Genomic DNA, 19,049 nt, shown 5'->3' on the forward strand with positions numbered 1-19,049 from the left:
ATTCCTTGCACTTCTCTGAGTCTCTTCTGTTCAAGCTAGCAAACTACAAAGACAGCAGGCAGTTTTTGCTTAACTGGGTGGTGGGCTGGGAGGGAGGGAGAGAAAGAAGACAACAGAAGTCTTGAGGAGCTGACACACCTCAGGTAAGTGTGTGATATACCCATAACTTACCCCAAGGACCAAAACCCATATGTGAGGTTAATCCTCAACAAAAATCTCCAAATATGAGCAACTTTATTTGTGCCACTAACAAAGGCAGCAAGAAAAATATTCACTGAACATTACACAAACATCTTGCTTTCCTTGAGCTTAAATCCTAACTGAGTTCCCTCCTGAAATAAAGAAATAAAGAAATACAGGTTTAATAGGGTTATGCTACTCATTTCATATCAGGACCTTTCATCTTTTTAATTGGCAAAATGTCTTGACTTGATAAGTGAGTTAAGCAGGTGGTAGACTGTACAGTAATATTTGTGGAAATAAGCAAGCCATATTATATTGGTTACACAACATAGCCACATTTATGGCTAAGAAAAGCAAATTTTTCTTTTTTGCAGAAAAGATTTCCAATAATCCTGTTTTATGACTTAAAATATCTGCAAAGGCTTTGCACAAAGTCTATTCTTGTAATAAATACAAACATAATATTTTTAATAATTTAGATGCCTCTGATATAAGCAGTATCTGAGAGACTAATATTATTATTATGGAAGTTAAGCAATTAATAAGCACTATTCGTAATACTGTGACTTTTCTACTGAAGGACTGCTAGTTCTCTTTGAGAAAAGGATGAGCTTTCATTAAAAGAATTTCACCACAGATGTTCCCAGCTGTTCTATTTCCTGCCTAACTAGAAATATTTCCATAACATACATACAAACTGTTTACACAAGGATCCTGAGGAAGATCTTTTACTTGCTCTAAGTGTACAAGCAGCACAGTATCATGACAAGAAGTAGCAAATATAAATTTAACCAGGAGTTGAACACAGGACCCCAGGTTATTTAATGCCCTTGCTACAATTACTACACATCAGTAAAGATGATACCAATTAAAGGTTTGTAAATGGCAACTGTAAAGCAACATCATGTCCAGATACAGCTCAGGTTATTTAAGGTGAGTTATTTCCACATTTGAGTATCTGAACAGCTAAATTTAAATGGGATGCTGGTGTTTTTTTACACTATTTAAAGATGTAAGTTACACTGCTAATATATTCATTTTTCAGCAGATCAAATGCTATTTTGTTGTCCCTGTAGGAGACACAACAGAAACAATACTCCATGACCTGTTGGTGGACATGATTAGAAAGGTGCTGGTGACAGTGCTAACTTTTTTAGCTGTTAATAGTAACAACCTTTAACTTGTTACTGTTTAACTGTAACAACACTATTCCAGCTAGACAGCTTGACCAGTGCAGCCTTCACAGAATTTTTTTTCTAAAAGACAAGCCAGGAGACACAAGGTCTGCTTGCAAACAATTTTCCAAATAAGTTAGGTTTTAGCGTGATATTGGGTGAAACAGTCAAGAACTGTTTGGAACACCACAACTTCCCTAAAGACATCAAATCCATCACTTTGGACCCAGGTTATTGCTGTGCATGGCAATACTGAGAGATTACAATTTTTTAAAACAATAAAACCAGTAGAAATGCTGCTTCACTACGCAACACTAAATTAATAGCAAATCTCTATAAACAGAAATCGCCAATTCTCGCCATTCATAGCAGTGACAGTGGTAACTGTGGTCCCAATCTCCACATTACTTAGCATAAAATGATATCAACTAGAAATGGAAGAAACTCTATTCTCCTTCATATATCAGAGTTTTCTGTGCCAGCAAAGAAAGAAGGGTAACAGAAGACAGTGAGATAATTGGCCGAAAATACTCAAAATGTTGCATTCTACGACTGAAATTTCATGGTGTGTTCATAAAAAAAAAGCTATTGCTGTATGTTTTAGAAAGTTCAAATTAGAAGGGCTGCAGAAGTAGTAATACTTCCTTTGTCTGAACGCTGCAAGCCAGTTCTACTATGGTAACAGATTCATTTGCACAAACTGCAAAACTGGAAGAGGCATATTTTAGAAGTACAAGCCTTGCTTTACTACACTGGAAACCCCCTCAAGTAATTTAAAAGCTATTCAAGTTTTTAAGTGTAAGTGTAGCTGCCTGTCATTTTCAAATCATAACATACTTCTCAGCAATAAAACTTGCAGCCAGACTCTTTTCACCTATTAGATATGTCAAATGGGAAAAAACCCACACTTAGAATATATAGTGGTACTAGTAGAGATTATTTGTTACGTCTTTTACATTTACTCTCCAATTAACTTTTCTTCTATGAGGTTGAGCTTGAAGCAACAATTCTATTTATTTCATATTGACAAATACTGGCGCATCCTTCACATATAATTAATCCTTTAAAGTGAAGAATAACAAAATCCAACATCACTTGCTACAACTTGAGTAGAACCCAAGCTGCAATGCAATCTGCTTTTCAACAGCATACCAGTTGTTCTTTCTCCAGATTTTTTGGGACAAAGCTGCCCATTTCAATTCATTTTCATACTTTATTAAATATATGCACAGGTTAAATGTTAATATCACATATAAGCTACTCTGTTTTGACTCTGGCATGTTTTTTGTTGGATTGGGGGATTTCTTTTGTTGTTTGGGGGGAAGGGGTTTGGGTGGGTTCGGCAGATCATTTCTGCTACCAAGGCTTCCTTTGAAATTACTAGTTCTCTCTTCATTTTATAACTACTGTAAAGACATCCATTGGATGAGACTTGTATAGAATAAGAACTGTACTTACAAACCCTGAAACACAGAGCTGTGGCATGTGAAAATAAGAACCTCCATTTAGTTATCATGTACATGCCTACTGAAGCTATGACCTATTAAGACTGAAATCAGGCACACCAAACAGGTCATTTAGTACCCAGTCTTGAATAGATTAAGTCAGGAGCAGAATCTCATTGACTTAAACAGGAACATGATTAAATTCAAAATCCCCCATGACGAATGGTTTCCAGCTATTCAACTTCTTTTGCTCAGAACAGATAAGCTGGCTTTACTTCTGAACTAATTTTTTCCATGGTGGGTGACACAAATGTTTAACATACTTGTCTCCTGTATAAAATCTCTCCAGCAGACTTCAAGATTTAGAATACTTAATAGAATTCAGTGTGTTGGGTATCTTTCTGTGGTGCTGTATTAAACTGTAGTGACAGACATTTAACCAGTACTTCACTTACTATTCAGGGAGATGGAAAAAAAGCAATATGAACAGTTAAGCAACACATGACACCTCAGGCTTTCAAAATCCTTTTTTTATGAGCCCTGCTTTACAACACACCCAAGTAATTTTATAGTTCCAAATGTGATCAAAGAACAACTTTGGGAAGAAGTCATTGAAAAAAGATGTCAGCTGCTCAAGTAAACACATCTATGATGTTTGCTTGTTATTAGCAAGGAAGTTTTTAAAACTGGTATTGCTGAAGAGACATGTTTAGTAAGCAATGGAAGTCACCAGCAAGACAAGAGCATCAAGTACAGCTTGCTTAAGGGAAGGAAGGAAAGAGGAAAAGCAGCAAGAAGGGCTGGATGAAAAGAGATGGAACGGTATACAAACCTTGACAAATTCTCAACAAAAAAGCACAAGAGCTTTGACCTCCATTTGCAAAGCTAGTTTCTTGTCTGGACTTTTATCTTTTTACAAGAGAAAACATAAGCAACTCGAAACTACTATTTTGAATAATGCAGAAGAGGATGTCTTTCTCTCACAGTGTATATAGAACTGATGATCTACACAGAGATGATGATTTACTCTGTCACACCACTGAAGCATGAAGAACATAAGAGCACTTTAGTCACTCTGGTAAAAATCCTAACTGGTTCAATAAAGGAAGCAAACATAATATTTCATCACTGAAAGACAGTGGTTCCCACTCTCCCTTGCCACGTTTATGCAATTTTGACATATTTAGATTTTTGCAGTTACTTTCTACAAGTAAGTTTTGTAAGTCACAGAATGGTAAAATAAATTATTTTCTTAAGGTTTCAGGATTTTGTTTTGCTGAAGAGGGCACTCATTATATACAGCTAACAATGCAGATGTATACTTCCAGTTGCTGACAAAAATGATACTTTGATGTCTACCTGCATTTAAGGAGAGAGGAGAAACTTCTGGGTATCTTGACCTTGAAGCAGTGCAGAGCACAGTCATGGAAGTTAGACACAAGGCAACAAGCTGAAAGACCTTAAAAAACACTTTAAGTATTATGTTAAAATTAACCTGGATTTTTCCCTTTCTAGGGCAAAAAAAAAAAAAAAATCTGATTTTATTTGGCTTCCCCTGAACAGACGGCATGGTTATGCTATAACATACCTGAATTACTCTAGGTATTTGACACCTCCACATGGATGACAATGGAAGTAGTGCAAAGACATCCAGCCCAAGGATCCATTTAATGCTAAGTGCAATGACTAACCTAGAATAACATAACACCTGTGTAAACAACTGTGTGTGTCCCCCCCGCTCCATGTGAAGAAACTGCATTAGGCTGCTGGGAACTACCTTTTAATCAGACTGAAAGCCCAAGAACAAGTTCCATCCTCTTCCTCCCAACAGTACTTAAATTCTAGCTTCATCAAGTTACTACACTGCAATTGTCAGGCACGATATGACAACAGAAGAATCCAACCTGACCTGTGCTCTAGATTACTTTAAAATTCTGCATTTCAACAATTGCTGTAAGTATCTCAAGGATGGTCTACAGTCCTAAAGGCAGTCGATCAATGCTATGAGCAAAGACAGCAAAGAATGAAATCCATTATAAAGCTTATTAGAAGTGCAATCTACATCAAAACTGGAACTCAGTGTTGTTTATGTAACACTCATACATATTTATGTTCCTAGATAAACTCTGAAATTCCTTCTGGCAGTAACCCCTTTCCTTACTTATTGACACATTCTCTACTGCTTATTGTCCCTATTGCTCATGTGATATTGGAAAGAAGCTACATGTCATTTTAATAAAATTAAACCACTACAAGAAAAGACAGTCATATTGGTGCTGCAAAACTAAATATGGCTCCTCCTGGCATTTAACAACAACAACAGAAAATAACCTTTTATGCTTGTGATATATACAGTCATTACCTTATGTACTGTTGCTGGATTTTATGAACCTGAAATAATCACTAAGAAGCTTCGATGCATTCTGCTGTTTCAAAAACCGCAGTATTATCTATACATACTTGCATTCTCCACTACAGACTATGACCTGGTTTTCATATGCCCTACTTTTTTGGTATACTCAGCTCTAGCTAACCACTGGTCAGCTTTCTGCTAACATACTGACTTCCTACAAGACACAAGGACAGCAAAGCAGAAGGGAGAAGGAAAGCAGGCAAAAACCTCTCTAAGCTTCAGTGCTGAACTATTAGTCTGTACATACTATACACAGAGAAAACGCACAGAAGGTCTATTTAGCACTTATTTAATGAAGTGCTGCTTAACTAGAACACCGGGTTTGCAATCTATTTTACATGTTGTATTTCAGAGACCTTCAGGCAGGTTTTGCTTTCACATGCATTCAAATGAAATTAAAACCAAAAACTGATTCCTATAATTGTAAAATTCTCTTGATACATGGACTGACATTTATTTTTCAAAATTACACAGATTTCTGTAGCACTTAATGAACATTTGGAAGACTGAACATTATCTCCTCTCACCTTCTCCTTTAGGATTTTTGGTCCTGGACTACGTGTAATGTAGAAATATCACGTTATTTATACAGATATATGCACAAAGACACTCTTTGCATAAGAATTTTTGGCATCAAGGTGTTTAAATCTTAGTTTAAAGCCAGCGCAAGCAGCCTACAAACAGAAGCCTATATTGTACAGTTGGTCTGTATTATGTTCATAAATGCATTTATCATCCCAGAAGAATCTTGAAGTTGGATTTACTTGGGCAAGGATAAGAAATGACAAGGCAAATGGTTTAAGCTGCCATATGAAAAGACAGGACAGTAAGGAAAGCTGCATAGTAGCACTCAACTCCCAAGAAAATAAAAGCAGAAAGGGTGGTATTCAAGTGAGGAAATTCAAGAGGAAATTCTTGAGTGAAGAGCTTCTGCAAAACTAGCTTATGTAGCTGCTTGCTCCCCTCTGAGTAAAACGCAAGAAAATTGTAAATAGGGCAGTGGAGAAAAATACTTATGCAAGATGCTCTCCGTATCTCTAGATGTCTAGCTCAAACGAAAAAACAACTTCCACCCCTCACCCCAAAATGAAACATGTACATCCTGGAAAAAAAGCTCACCTTCCATAAACTTGCTTTATTTGCTTTGCCTGACACTGAAGATAAAAACCAGGTCAGATGCAGCTGAGAATTTTGTAATTTTTTTTTGCTTATTGTGTTGTGTGTATGAATTAAACACACACTTGTCCTCAGTGTCTCAAAACTTTGTACATTTTAGGTTTGTCTCAAAACAAGAGGCACAAAAGTTTGCTTGTTCCACTTGCAAATAAGATGTATTTAGCACAACATCTGTGATAATAGACATCTACAGGTAAGTATTCAAATATTTCCCACAGACAGAAAGCCACACCATGGCAGCCTGTATTCACTCCACTTTCCTCCCCTGCTTCCCCCCTTGCACCCAATCAAGATACAGAAAAGACAGTGCTCCCAGCAGATAACCATTAAAATGATTAGATAAATATTTAATAGCACAGACTTCCTGATACTATTTTTGGATTTATGCAAGGAAAGAGCAAATCCCAATTTGCATTTCATAAACAGAATAACTACCTTCCAAACAAGCAGCTCAGCACACATGCAGAGACTTAGAATGTGAAACTACTTTGCTTAAAAGTCAGACTTCTGTCTGAAATTCAAAAACTTTCATGCCCAGTACAGTTCTTATTTGCTAAAAAAAAAAGATGCTGTTGAAGTAAACAAGATATTCACTCAATGCATACTCTAATCATCATATTAAAAATGCACAAACCTGTATGAAATATAACAGTGCTTTTCTTGTAGCCAGAAGGTAGACGAATGTTTCGAAGCAATCCCTTTGCTGTCAGCCTTATGCGCATGTTGGATAAGGAAAATTTCGGGGACCATAACATGTCTTCAGTGCGATTGGAAGACAAACAAGCAAGAAACAGCCTCCATGTACTGTCACATTCTATGTTTTTAAATCACTACTGGCAGAAGTGAGCAATTCTTGGTAAAGAAAGCAAGCTTGAAGAAATAATCAGGTCTCCATTCCTTTGCTGTTACTCCTTATGCACAGGCAAGCAAAAAATCGGTAAAAGCAGATATCCACAATGTAAATGCTGCTGGCAGCTTCTCCTCACCAGATGTTCTGAAAACAAAGCTTGTCCTCAGAATAAAACCGACTTAGTGATTTTGAAAACCAACAGCCTCTGAATTGCATCACAGTACCGATGCTCAATCTGCTATGGGACTCTGTGGGCTGGGAACTGGAAAAGGAGAAATGGGAGGAGGAGGATGAGGAGGGAGGAGGAGGAAGTGGGTGGTCTCACCAGCCGAATATATCATCCGGCAATGTCACAGTCCATGTAATTTTTCTTTGGAGACTGTAAAGAACATTATTTGAATATTCCTGGAGGCATATTTCAGCTTTGCTCTCCAAAAATCTTTTCAGAATGCACTTTTTAAAACTGTTTCTTTCAATCAAATATTATGTCAACATTTAAAGTGTTAACAAATCCAAAGACACATCTATTCTCTAAGAACAATTCACTATTTGAGAGCTGCTTAAGGGAAATTCTGCTTAGCTTGGCAGCTCAACTCTGCAGATGCTTCCATTTATCAGAGGAGAAGGACTCGGGCATTACTTCATATTAAAACAGTTCTCTGCCAGCTGGGTTTTGAAGGCACCCAAACACTGAGGCAAATAAGCAGAATTGGAGGAATTCTTACAAAATAGATGTTCTTCCCATATTTGATTAGCCCTCATATAAAAAAGTTTCCTCTTACTATTTAATGAGCTGAAAAGTTTTGCATATACTTTGTTGAAGTCCACTGCTATTAGCAAAATATAAATGAAAAATAAATTTAGAAAATAAAGGAGTAACTATTTTACAGATTAGAAAATGTCTGCAACCATGACCAGACATACCATTTTTTACCTGCAACCATGACTAGACATACATGTACTGGCCACCTTCCTGTGCAAAAAGAAACATTTTATTACTTTTCCCGAGCAGCAGGGACCACCCAAGTTACTCTCAGCCAGTGCTGGAGACAAGACGGTGGCAGCTCATACTTTTTTGGGGTTGTCTGAAGAGCTGGCCTCCACAGACTTGGTCACTCTTCAGAGACAACAAAATTAGGTACCTTTCCATTAATTCTGCACTTCTGCCATTTCAGCAAACCCCAGCCAATGTTCTTCAACATTCATACCCTTGAACAGTTTTTCCAATTCCAGAAACAATTAACCCAACTTAGTCTGAGGTAGGTGTAAGCCAAATCAAGTATCACAATGACAGGTCTCATTTCAGCAGTGCCTTACCTGTCCTCTCTTTACCTCCACAAATCTAACTTTTATATTTTAATAGGATGTCTTACTTGCTCAGGATGCTTAACACTTTTAATTCATAGAGTTTATTTTCCACATCAGCTAGAACTAAAAATAGCATGTTGCTGTTGTATCTGGGTATGTCTAACATCACGCAGAGCCTGGTGCAGAGACAGTGAAGCAGATGCTCACTGTATGTAGGGCAGAAGAGCTGCAGCACAGCACCGAGACAGACCCATCAAGGCAACCTCCACAACAGACTGCGTGAGAAATACCCCGGCATGTTTTCAAAGCAGGTACCAAAATATTTATTTCCCAGCACGCTGATGAAACACCAACACTGAAATACTATAATACATCTTCAGTCCACACAAAACCATTCAAAATAAGTACAAAGACAGTAAATTAGGTTTTTTTGTTTGGTTCCCAGGGCAGCCTCTGAACACAGCAGGGCATGCATGTCATTACAGCTATAAAACCTCATCTATTCCTTCTAGTCTGAAGAGCTTTGGCACAAGCAATGTGTGTTCATCTATCTTTCCAACAGCCTGCAGCTCCCGACTCTTTCCTAATCCAATACTATTATCAAAGACATTGCCCCTTTCTGTGCTGAATACTTGAAAACCATACTGAGCAGTAAACCAGAAGACTTGTTACAGCACAATACAGCAGACTTGTGTATTCACACATGCACAGTTCATTAGCGTATCTCATCAAATATTAGAACATCATTTTCAAATCCTTTTTTAATTAAGGTATTTTGATATTTTTACTGGGCTTACAGCCAGACTTCAAACATCGCTTAGCACCCAGCCACATCAGGTTTTAGCCTTTTGCCAGGGCACCCACAAGATCTCCCTTTTATTTTCCTCCTGTTCCCACATTTTTCTAAGGGAAAAGCTGCCCTATGTAGTAAGTATTCTCTCACCTTCCTAATTTGATGCTCTCAAAAATGTGGAAACAGTCCAATCAGGCTAAAGAAAACCCCAAACCACTACAAATCTACAAAATCCAAAAAACTACCCCTCACTTCTCCCCATCCTTGCAACAGCACTCAGAAAGGAGAGAATGGGAGAAACGTAAAGAACTCCTCATTAGCTGTAAAACCAGAGAAGATGGAACACCCCACTGAAACCTCCTAGGAATAGGAGATGGAACAAAGAATCTCTACAGGGTAAACATGATGTAATGAACCAGTTTGGAAGCTGCGGAAGGAATGAATCACCATACAAAATATAAGCAGACAAAAGCTCTATATAGACACCAATATTCTTGTAGGAAAGACCAAAATTCTTCTTACAGAGAGACACAAATAATACTTTTACTGCCTCTTCTTTCCTCCTCTGTGCTTGGGTGAAAATAGGCCATGAAGAAACACATATATCATATTATTTATAAAAAGTATTCATTCATAAAAAATGCCTTTCTAGCCTCTAGAGTTTTAATTCTGTTAAACCCCAGAAACCTGAAATAAGCCTGCATTATTCAGAAGCAGACTTGACAGCACTAATAAAAAGCAATGGATGCATGTCTCATCTAGTGTCGTCTAGCACCCAATGCTCAGAGCGCTCTGACAGCAGCCAGCAAGAGGACTGCCCATGCCAGTCTGAACTGCTCCCAGGCGAGACTTAACTTGCACAGAGGTTCCTCCAGTATAGACCTTCCAGAGCTCAGTGTCACACCACAGCATACTCCACTGTGGTGGTCGTGCATGTGCTAGCATGGTTTCCTTGGCTCAGGAAAACAGCACCTTCTGCTCTTGTCTGTACTCCCATGATAGTCATCTAGGGCCTCGTGCTGGCAGACGATAAAACCAGGGTGTAATCCATGGGATCTTAACAGAGCATGCCAGGAACATGCACTGTCTACATTTCACACATAACATGAGGATCACAGACAGGTCTTTTTCCTTCTTGACATTAGAGAAGGGTGACAGAAAACAGCACCAAAAAAGAGCAGAATAAAATAGGAAACAATATACAGAGGACAAAAGGGCAGATAGACTTTATTTACTAGCACCTTACTGCTGGCTTCCCTCTGACTCCAAGGGCAGAACTTGTGATCAACATGGACAAAAGGACTCTACTCTGTTACGACCACGCAATTCAGTCTGGGTTGCTAAATGCATCAGTACCTGATGACACCATCAGATTGATGGAAGGGCCAGACTTATTTTAACCTCAGCAGATTTAGTATATCTGCCACTCCCTGGGAACATTAGCAACATGACAAAAAAGAAGCAAAGAGCACTGGCATCTGTAGGCTCTCAATTCAGCCTCATGAGCTGAAATCCACAGTATCCGCATTTCTCTTGTCCCTTTCCCTCTCTCCTCATCCAACAATCACTAAAAATGCCAATGGAACACAGTTAAGTGTCTCACTGTATAAAAAGTCTAAATCAGGAGCTAGATATTTATATCTGAAAAGTCCACGTAAAGGACACTTGGCTCCATGTCACAAGTCAGCAAGAGCAGTGCAGAGCAGATGGATCTTACTGGCATGCTTTACTACAGGAAGAAATGAAGGGCAATTGCTTATGCAAAGAGATGAGAGAAGCAGGAACCTACTAAAAGCCAAACGGTCATCTGTGTCCTTACTTTTATTTCTGGAAAATGACTGCTCCCATTCCACTTTCCTGTGATCACCTTGCTCTAGCCAGTGCTCCAGTTTGAAAAGCTAATTGTCCTATAGGCAACAGTACCTGCTGCCACAATGAATGCAAACTGCAGCTTCAAGACGAATTTTAAGCTCAAATTCTCTCCCGAAGAAAAAAGGAAACATCTTCCTTCTTCAGAGAGGGAACTAAAATCCTAAATAATTCACGTTTCTTCTTTCTGTACACAGAAGCTTTTAATCATTATAAATTCAGCAGCCTGTCAAACTGAAGGTGATGCTGCAGTGGATTTCCAGGCAAACTGATACAGGAATCAAGCTGATTTGTGTCTCCCTAATACAACAGTGATATTTGCATTATCTTCCCTCTTTTAGAATTAAGAAAAGCCACAAAATACTGCAAGAATAATTTCATTTTTAACTTCTGATTTAAGCAAAGTGCATTTGCAGGATGTGACAAGTTATTTAACCATCTCTGACACAAGACCATGAGTTTCACTTTTCTGTGACAATGATCTTTCAAGTATTATTCCACTTAAGCCCCTAGCAGTATCCAATGAACTCCAGCTCCCAACATGGGAATTTTCCCTATCTATCCCTTGGACTGAGCTGATGCAATCTGTAGATATTCCTTTCAGCTGCCCTCGCTACTCACACAGCGGCTGGCCTATCCAATATTTAGACAAGTGTGAGAAAACTGAAGCTCTGTGTTGCTCTCCTGTGTGGCTTGCAATTGTGAAACATCAAAATAAATACCAGGGACGAGAACCACAGATATTCCTCCCCACAACAGAATAAACACCACAGAAATAAACTACAAACATTGCTGCTGTAGAAAGCCTGCATACTTCTGCATCACCACTTGTTTGGAGTATGAATGTGTGGAGCTGGAGAGCAAGGTTCTCACAGAAGTTTGGAACTAAACAACAACAAAGAACTGTGAAATATCTAACTTGCAATCCAGAAAACAGGTCCTTACTTAAAAGCATTAACAGAAGAAATAGACCTTGTAGTATGAAAACCATTTTGGTTGGGTTACGAAAGCCCTTAACTGATAAAACTCCTACCAAGTCCTCATTGCTGGCAGTTTGAATACAACCCCAACATTTTCAGTGCATCAATTTGAGAAACTGCCAACAGAATACCACTGCCACTTGAATTAGATGGCTCATACGTGACTCCATAGCAAGCCTTGAGGTTTTGGAATTCCATGTTTTTTGTACAAATATCTGTTGAAGGCACAGGGAACAATGCTGACTGTTAGAACAGAACAACAAACAACATTCCCAAATTGCTAGCTTTCAGAAAATCAAGTTTGAGAAGAACACAAGGAACATGAATGCAAATACACTGATAGACCTAGCTGAAGGGACCAAATCTGGAATACATTAAGACTGTGTTGTCATGTACCTCTGATTTTTCACATCCTATTGCCTATTCTAACAAACACACTACATCAGGAAAACACAAATTTTTTGATTAAAAACAATCAAACCAAAAAACCTCACTCAAAACAGATGACTTCAGAATTTAGAGTGACAGTCTCTGAATATCAGCACCAGTCATTTCATTTCGAAGACTTCTGGAGCATTCTAGTTCTCACCCAAGAAATTAAATCCTTAGATCTAGTTGCAGTACTGTATTTAGTAACAGTGGAAAAATCCGGCCAAGAAGGCAACAGCTATTGTGTTTCAAAGATTATTTCAGGTTTATAGATGTTCCATTAACTCTTCAAAATAAATATTATATGTCCTCAATGAATACATTTATTAAGAAACTCCAATTCATAGATTGAGATTATATGCATTTATTTATATAGAAATGGCAAAACAAATGCCAGCCTTCATAGGTAGTTCACATGCAGTAGCCAGTCTACTTAGTAGCTTTGCTGTCTGCTCATAAGAGCATTAGCCTGAAGGTATTCTAAGGTCAGATCACGAGACAACTGACTCATTCAGATAGTCCTCATAGTTCACATGAATGAAAAAAAAAATCTAAAAAAAACTATAGCTGGCTTTTTATTGCAGCTAAGAAGGCAACAAAATAGTCCAGCCACAGTAAAATATCTGCAGAAAAACGTTTAAGCCTGATGTCTGCTGCTTTTCAAGGGATAAAAGGAAAATATTAATTTAGATTATTCAACTCCCCGAATTTCCAGTGTGGAAAACGTGTAAGACTATGTAAAATAAATACAGAATCTAATCTTGTACTAATCTGCGTCACCTCAGAGCATGCAAAACCGTTCCAAGTTCTTCTGCAGGATTTCCTGGCTTTCTTTTGGTGATAGGAACAGAGACAGAAAAACTGATGAACCCAACTTATTTAAAAATGCTGAAGCTCTTAAGACCAGAGACTGCAAATCCAGTCTGTCCAATACATCTATATTGAAATTCCCAGTTAGAGCTAGTCAGAAGTCCCACTTCTGCAATGTGGAAGACCTGGCCCTCTTGGCTGCCAGGACATATATGCTCACTTACATATCAAGGCCCTTTCAAGTCGCCAAGCAACACCACTGCCTGCACAGTTTCTTCCACACTTGCAAGAACTCTTAAAAGCAAATACACACCACTCCCCAGTCAATAACAAACCCCAAAAGATCTTCTAGTCAAATACAAAAAGAGAAACAGAGCCCTAATGAGTTACTTAAGCTGATATCCCTCATCAGTTGGGGTAATTTGCCATACATTGCTGAATACCACAGTCAGCTGAAGACCTAAGTATTTGGCATTCATAACAATGTGCATCAGATCTCAGACTAGTCTTCCCAATTTTTAAAGAAAATACACATTTTGACACAGTATAACATGTAATTTTAAAACACTAAGTCTTTTTTGTTGCTGTTAAAGCACTATCAAAGTGTGATAAACATTAATCCTTGTTTTTCAGACATGGAAAATGCAAGTACTTTGAGAGTAACGTCTTCTATCAAAGAATTGACAACATAAGAACCGTTTCCTTTCGAGTTTCAACAGTGATGACTAAGAGCATGAAAGAAAAGGGTGCAAAATGAACCTTACGGTATGCCTCCAACTTCTGTCTAAATCAGAGTACTTTGTTAGCAAAAGCATTGTATCCCAGTATGAGTTTGAGTGAAGAGCCAGACCCACCTTTAACAACCTGTTCCAAGGGAAAACTTCATGAACTGTTATATTTATACCTTATTTTTCCATTTGAGCTTGATCAGCACTATTACTCATTTTTGCAGTAAGCCCCCGACAGAATTTCTTTCCTCTCTCAGTGTGATATTTTCTTACAAATGGTTGAACTAAAACAAACATCCTTTCTTTATGGAAGTAAGAAAACAGAACACCATGATGGAGCATGTACCATTTTCCATTTTTTGATAAAGCTTCTTTGGTTTTCACGGCTTCTACAGCCTTTAGAAACCAATTCTATGCTTTATACTTTATGCTTTTTACAGGTGTATCCATCAGTTGCCCTGACAATGGTCTTATGCCACACATGTAACTGTAACTTGTTCTCCATAATACACCACAGATCCCTTTCAGGGTCACGGAACAACAAGATAAGCCAAATATTCACATGCTTTATTCCCAAAATGATTGCTTTACCTTTGGAACTGCCAAACAGGATATTTGCTTTTGCTTGGCTTACATAGGTTCAGAGATTACCATGTTGTAATTTAAAGTTTGGTCAATAACAGAGACCTGAGATGTGAATACCCACTTCATCCACATGCACTGCACTGTAATACACTACAGAGGGATTAGACACAGCCAGTTTTTTCTCTATAGGGATGGCTGAAGAAAAAAGTAAACAGCATTAACTTTAGGCATTTTTAGAGGCAGTTTTGCATCTAATTCAAAATTCGGTCTCATAAGAGGCAACATTTTAATTCATATATACATTAAGACATTACACTAAGTGCACATGAACATCCTTACTTCAAGTTAGCAAGTTAAGAAGTATAATAAAACATATTATTCCCAAGAAATTAATTCTGCCTTAGCTTTAAAGCCAGTGCTGAAGAAATATACCAGAGAACTTGTAGAATTTATTTGATGCACCGAGCATCACCCATGAAAAATACAGAATTCAGAAAAAGAAGCCTTGTGAATGTTTTAACACAAGCAAGAAATGAACAGCTGCAAACAGGCAAGTCTGTCCAGTTTTACAGGCACACTAAGAGTATACTGTGGCTTGCTTCATCAAGCAGATTCTGGCTGTGCATCATTGCTGTAAACAAATGGAAAATGGAGAAACAGCACCAACATTAAGGGAACAGACAGTATATTTAGAAAAGCCTGCTATTTTTTCATTCTTAAAGAAATATGAAAGGTAGCATGAACAACTAAGCTAGACAGTTAATACCTTAATACTGTAATCAATTATCAGAGTCCTGCTGTAACAAACTAGTCCTGGGCACATGGGCAGGAAATAGAAGTGAGGTTGGAACTTCTGACTGGATAAGACTAAAAACTGTAGACTTAACTACGGCACTGAAATAAAAACAAAAGCTTCATGCTAGCTGCAGTCATTAGAACAAAGCTTCATTATAATATCAAAGCCAAAAAAAAAAAAAAAAGAAGATAGTGGGCCTCATTCTACATGGTACTGGCTGGCATTATTTCAGTTCATTTCAAAAAAGATCATTTGTCTTTTCTTAAAATGGAAGACATTGTACTGCAGAATATCCAAGCAGTCACACAGTATTTTTAATTCTGTAAGAACTATCTGCGACTGTAAGGATGGAAAAAAACCGTCTTAAAAATGCAAAATACTCCACTAGATAGCTCTGCATTCATAAATGGGAAATTATACTAATTCTCTGTACAAATTAGAAATGTATTAAGTTGAATGTCTAACATCTCCAGTTTTGGAAACTGACTCAGTACAGTAAGCAGTACAGGTTTGTTAAGACAAACACTGAAATACAGCCATTTTACTGGCAAAAGTATGAGTAAAGAGCATTTACTAGAATATTGCTAAATATTACAGCCAATTTGGCATTTATGACTATGTTTTTAAGGCATCATATCCAGCACTTCAAAGTTATGTAGCTACACGCTTTATTGAGTCAGACAAGATGAATCATAAGCAACATTCTACTAAACTAGTAAAAAGGGGAGGGAATACTACTTTTCTTGAAAGTTGAGAGAATGCGCACACTGAATTTAGCGGAAAATAAAGTTATATTTTGAGACTACTGTAAGCAAGCATTAGAGAAATTTACTTTTCTAGTTTCTAGTCCAGAAATGGATTTTATTGTTCATTAGGAGTTTCCTCAATTGAGCTGATCAAGACATTATGTTGCTGGCTGAATCATCCCTTACATGCTTATACAATAGGCTAGGTTTGAGCTCTTGAAACTCAGTGTCAAGCTTTACCTGAACTAACATTAGTTCAGTCAAGTACCAAAAAAAGCAACAAACAGAAGAAGCACTTTGGGCAAAGTCTGACATAAGCCCTGACTCTTAACAGAAGATATAGAAGTACTCTGCCACAATTAATATGTAGACATTTGACACCCAAGAGAGTAAAAGACAAAAGCATTAAATGCATGTTATGACCACAGCAAATTTTAAAAATACTGCCACAGTACCAGAGTTACAGCACAGAACTGATTTGCCCAGTGATTACATCTGCTTGGCTACAGCACCTCTTTCAGAAAGACATCTGCTATTCACTCAGGGGACACAGGACCTTCCAGTGATCTTCAGTATCTTTCAAAAAGGGCTTTTCAATAAGTAATTAATTACAAGTAGCTTTTAATTCAACAAATACGCACTGATTCTTGGGAAACTAATTTAGACTGCCAACTCTCTTGAAAAGACCTGGAAACTGCTGCAAGTAGAAGCACAATCTGAAGACTTTTCAGTCTCTTGGCATAGAAATTAGCACCAGGTGTCCTGACTGGCGCAAACACCAAAAACAAACCCAATATGAAGTCCTTAAAACTCTGCCAGATTTTGAAACGCCATCTGCCACTTAATCAGCTGCGATTTCTCCCTCTGCCATATGAGCAGACACAAACATCAACACGCTCCGATAATTTCAACTTGTTATAAAAATGTAGTCTACAGTGATATACAAAGCCAGCTCACACCAACAGGTTACTCACAATGAACATTCTGGGAAAGGAAGGCTATGTGGGATTCTTCCAATTGTTTTTTGGGTTTTTTTTTAAAGCTGCAACACATGAGTTCATTCATCACATAATTTGGCTAAAAAGTAAAAATTCCACCCAAACTTCATTTCCATACTTTTTTTTTTTGTTTAAACCTCCTTAGATTTCACTGGAAATAGAGGAACAGAATAGACTGCATAGCCTAACACTTGGGTAGTCAGAAGACAGGAAGTAGACAAAAAACAGAAAAATAGGCTTTTTTCCATATTCCTTGAAACTAGAGTCAGTGATAGCTTACAGAATTATCCATTGTGCATCTGTTCTTCCCAGAAAAGAACCAATATACTAATATAATGTATAAACTTAATTTGAGCACCATAGAAAATATAAAATGCATTCAGAAAACTCACCAGGACCCAAACAAGATAGGCTTTGGTGTACATTTCTTCCAGGAGTACCTTGAAAAAGCAAACAAACAATAATAAAAACCAAACTATAATAAAAAAATTATACTTCAAGCCAGTAAGGGGCAGTAGAGCTGGTTTTTAAGATTCAAGATTCTTTCCACATAAGCTTCTCAAACTTTGTAATTTCATTTTCTTTCGTCTGATGGCTGATGATCTAAGCAAGATTTAGCACTATAAGAAATGTATGCATTCCCAATTACAATTATTATATTTCATTTAAGTCAGGTAGCACTGTTTCACTTTACTCATTCAAAGAGGACCACGGACAATGAGAAACTATCATCTATACCGGTATTATAGCAATTTTTTCCTTTCTGTATGCTACAGTTACTCTATTTGCACAGAGGAGCAATAAACTAACAACATTCTCAAATGTGCTAACAACCAAATTAGATATAAATGAAAGCACTGAGAAAGCTAACCCACTCTTACTGTATTACTTAGAAGTTATGTGGAAATTGACCTACCAACTTTTTTGTTTTGAAGGATATTGAATGAAAGCAATCTTTTAGACTGCTGGGTGCAAGTGCAGAAGTCATGTGCAGAAGTTCATAAAATTTTTTTTGACAACACCTTTCTGCAGGCTTTAGGAATAATGTGGATCCTATGACACAGGTTTCATCAAGAAACAAGCTGCTTTGTATCACCATTGTACTTGTTTCCCCCCAGCTTTGCAAATAGAGCTTTGCTACCAAAATGAAAATTGGGTATTACAAAGCTTGTCCAAAGGTTTATATATGTTCTTTTGATTCACTCTGGCAGAAAGGGTTAATTTTAATTCAAAATTAAAGATAAAACCAACATCTGATACAGAAACAAAGTGGAGTAAATATCCTCAATAGCCAGAGCTGATCAGCATGCTCTCACAAGAATCTTGCTTAAATTAAACTTGGCAAAATCCAGTCTACACTGTGTTTTTTCAAACATACAACCTTATAAGCAGGTGACAGAAGATCATTTAAACGACAGATTAATTATACTGTATTTTTAGTCCTTATGAGATGCAAGTTTCAAGCAGACAGTAGACATTGAATGTCCCTAAAGCAAATAGGTAAGGAACAAAACTTTGCAGAGCCAGTGTCCAATGTGGTGAACAGCAAAGAAAATGAGCCAACTATCCCAGCTATTCTGAAATCATAAAGCATAGCTGCTCCTTCTCAAGACAGAGAGATCCAAGAAAAAGTGAAAATTGTCTACCCAACAGGTGATTACCTCTAGTCTCACCAACTTTCCTTGCTAAGTGTAGAGGTCCAGATGATTTTGCTGTGCACTGGTTCAGTGAAGCAGACCTGGTCTTGGCTCCTAAAAGTAAAAGC

General features: G+C 37.6%; 1 protein-coding gene across 6 annotated transcripts in view; it reads right to left on the reverse strand.

The window, feature by feature from the left end:
- MTUS1 (microtubule associated scaffold protein 1) overlaps positions 1 to 19,049 on the reverse strand; it is a 113,185-nt gene that overhangs the window by 40,017 nt on the left and 54,119 nt on the right. For 5 of the 6 annotated variants that reach the window (XM_088163437.1, XM_088163436.1, XM_014873458.2 and 2 more), the window contains 2 exons: positions 18,946 to 19,035; positions 17,677 to 17,724 (listed from right to left, as the gene is read on the reverse strand). In XM_088163437.1, the coding sequence (XP_088019563.1) occupies positions 17,677 to 17,724; positions 18,946 to 19,035 (138 nt within the window). Of the gene's footprint in view, positions 1 to 7,026; positions 7,516 to 17,676; positions 17,725 to 18,945; positions 19,036 to 19,049 lie in introns of those variants that run through there. The other variant, XM_014873462.2, reaches the window with a different exon arrangement.

This window comes from Sturnus vulgaris, chromosome 4 (assembly GCF_052056855.1).
Source record: "Sturnus vulgaris isolate bStuVul1 chromosome 4, bStuVul1.hap1, whole genome shotgun sequence".
In the NCBI taxonomy this organism is placed as follows: domain Eukaryota; kingdom Metazoa; phylum Chordata; class Aves; order Passeriformes; family Sturnidae; genus Sturnus; species Sturnus vulgaris.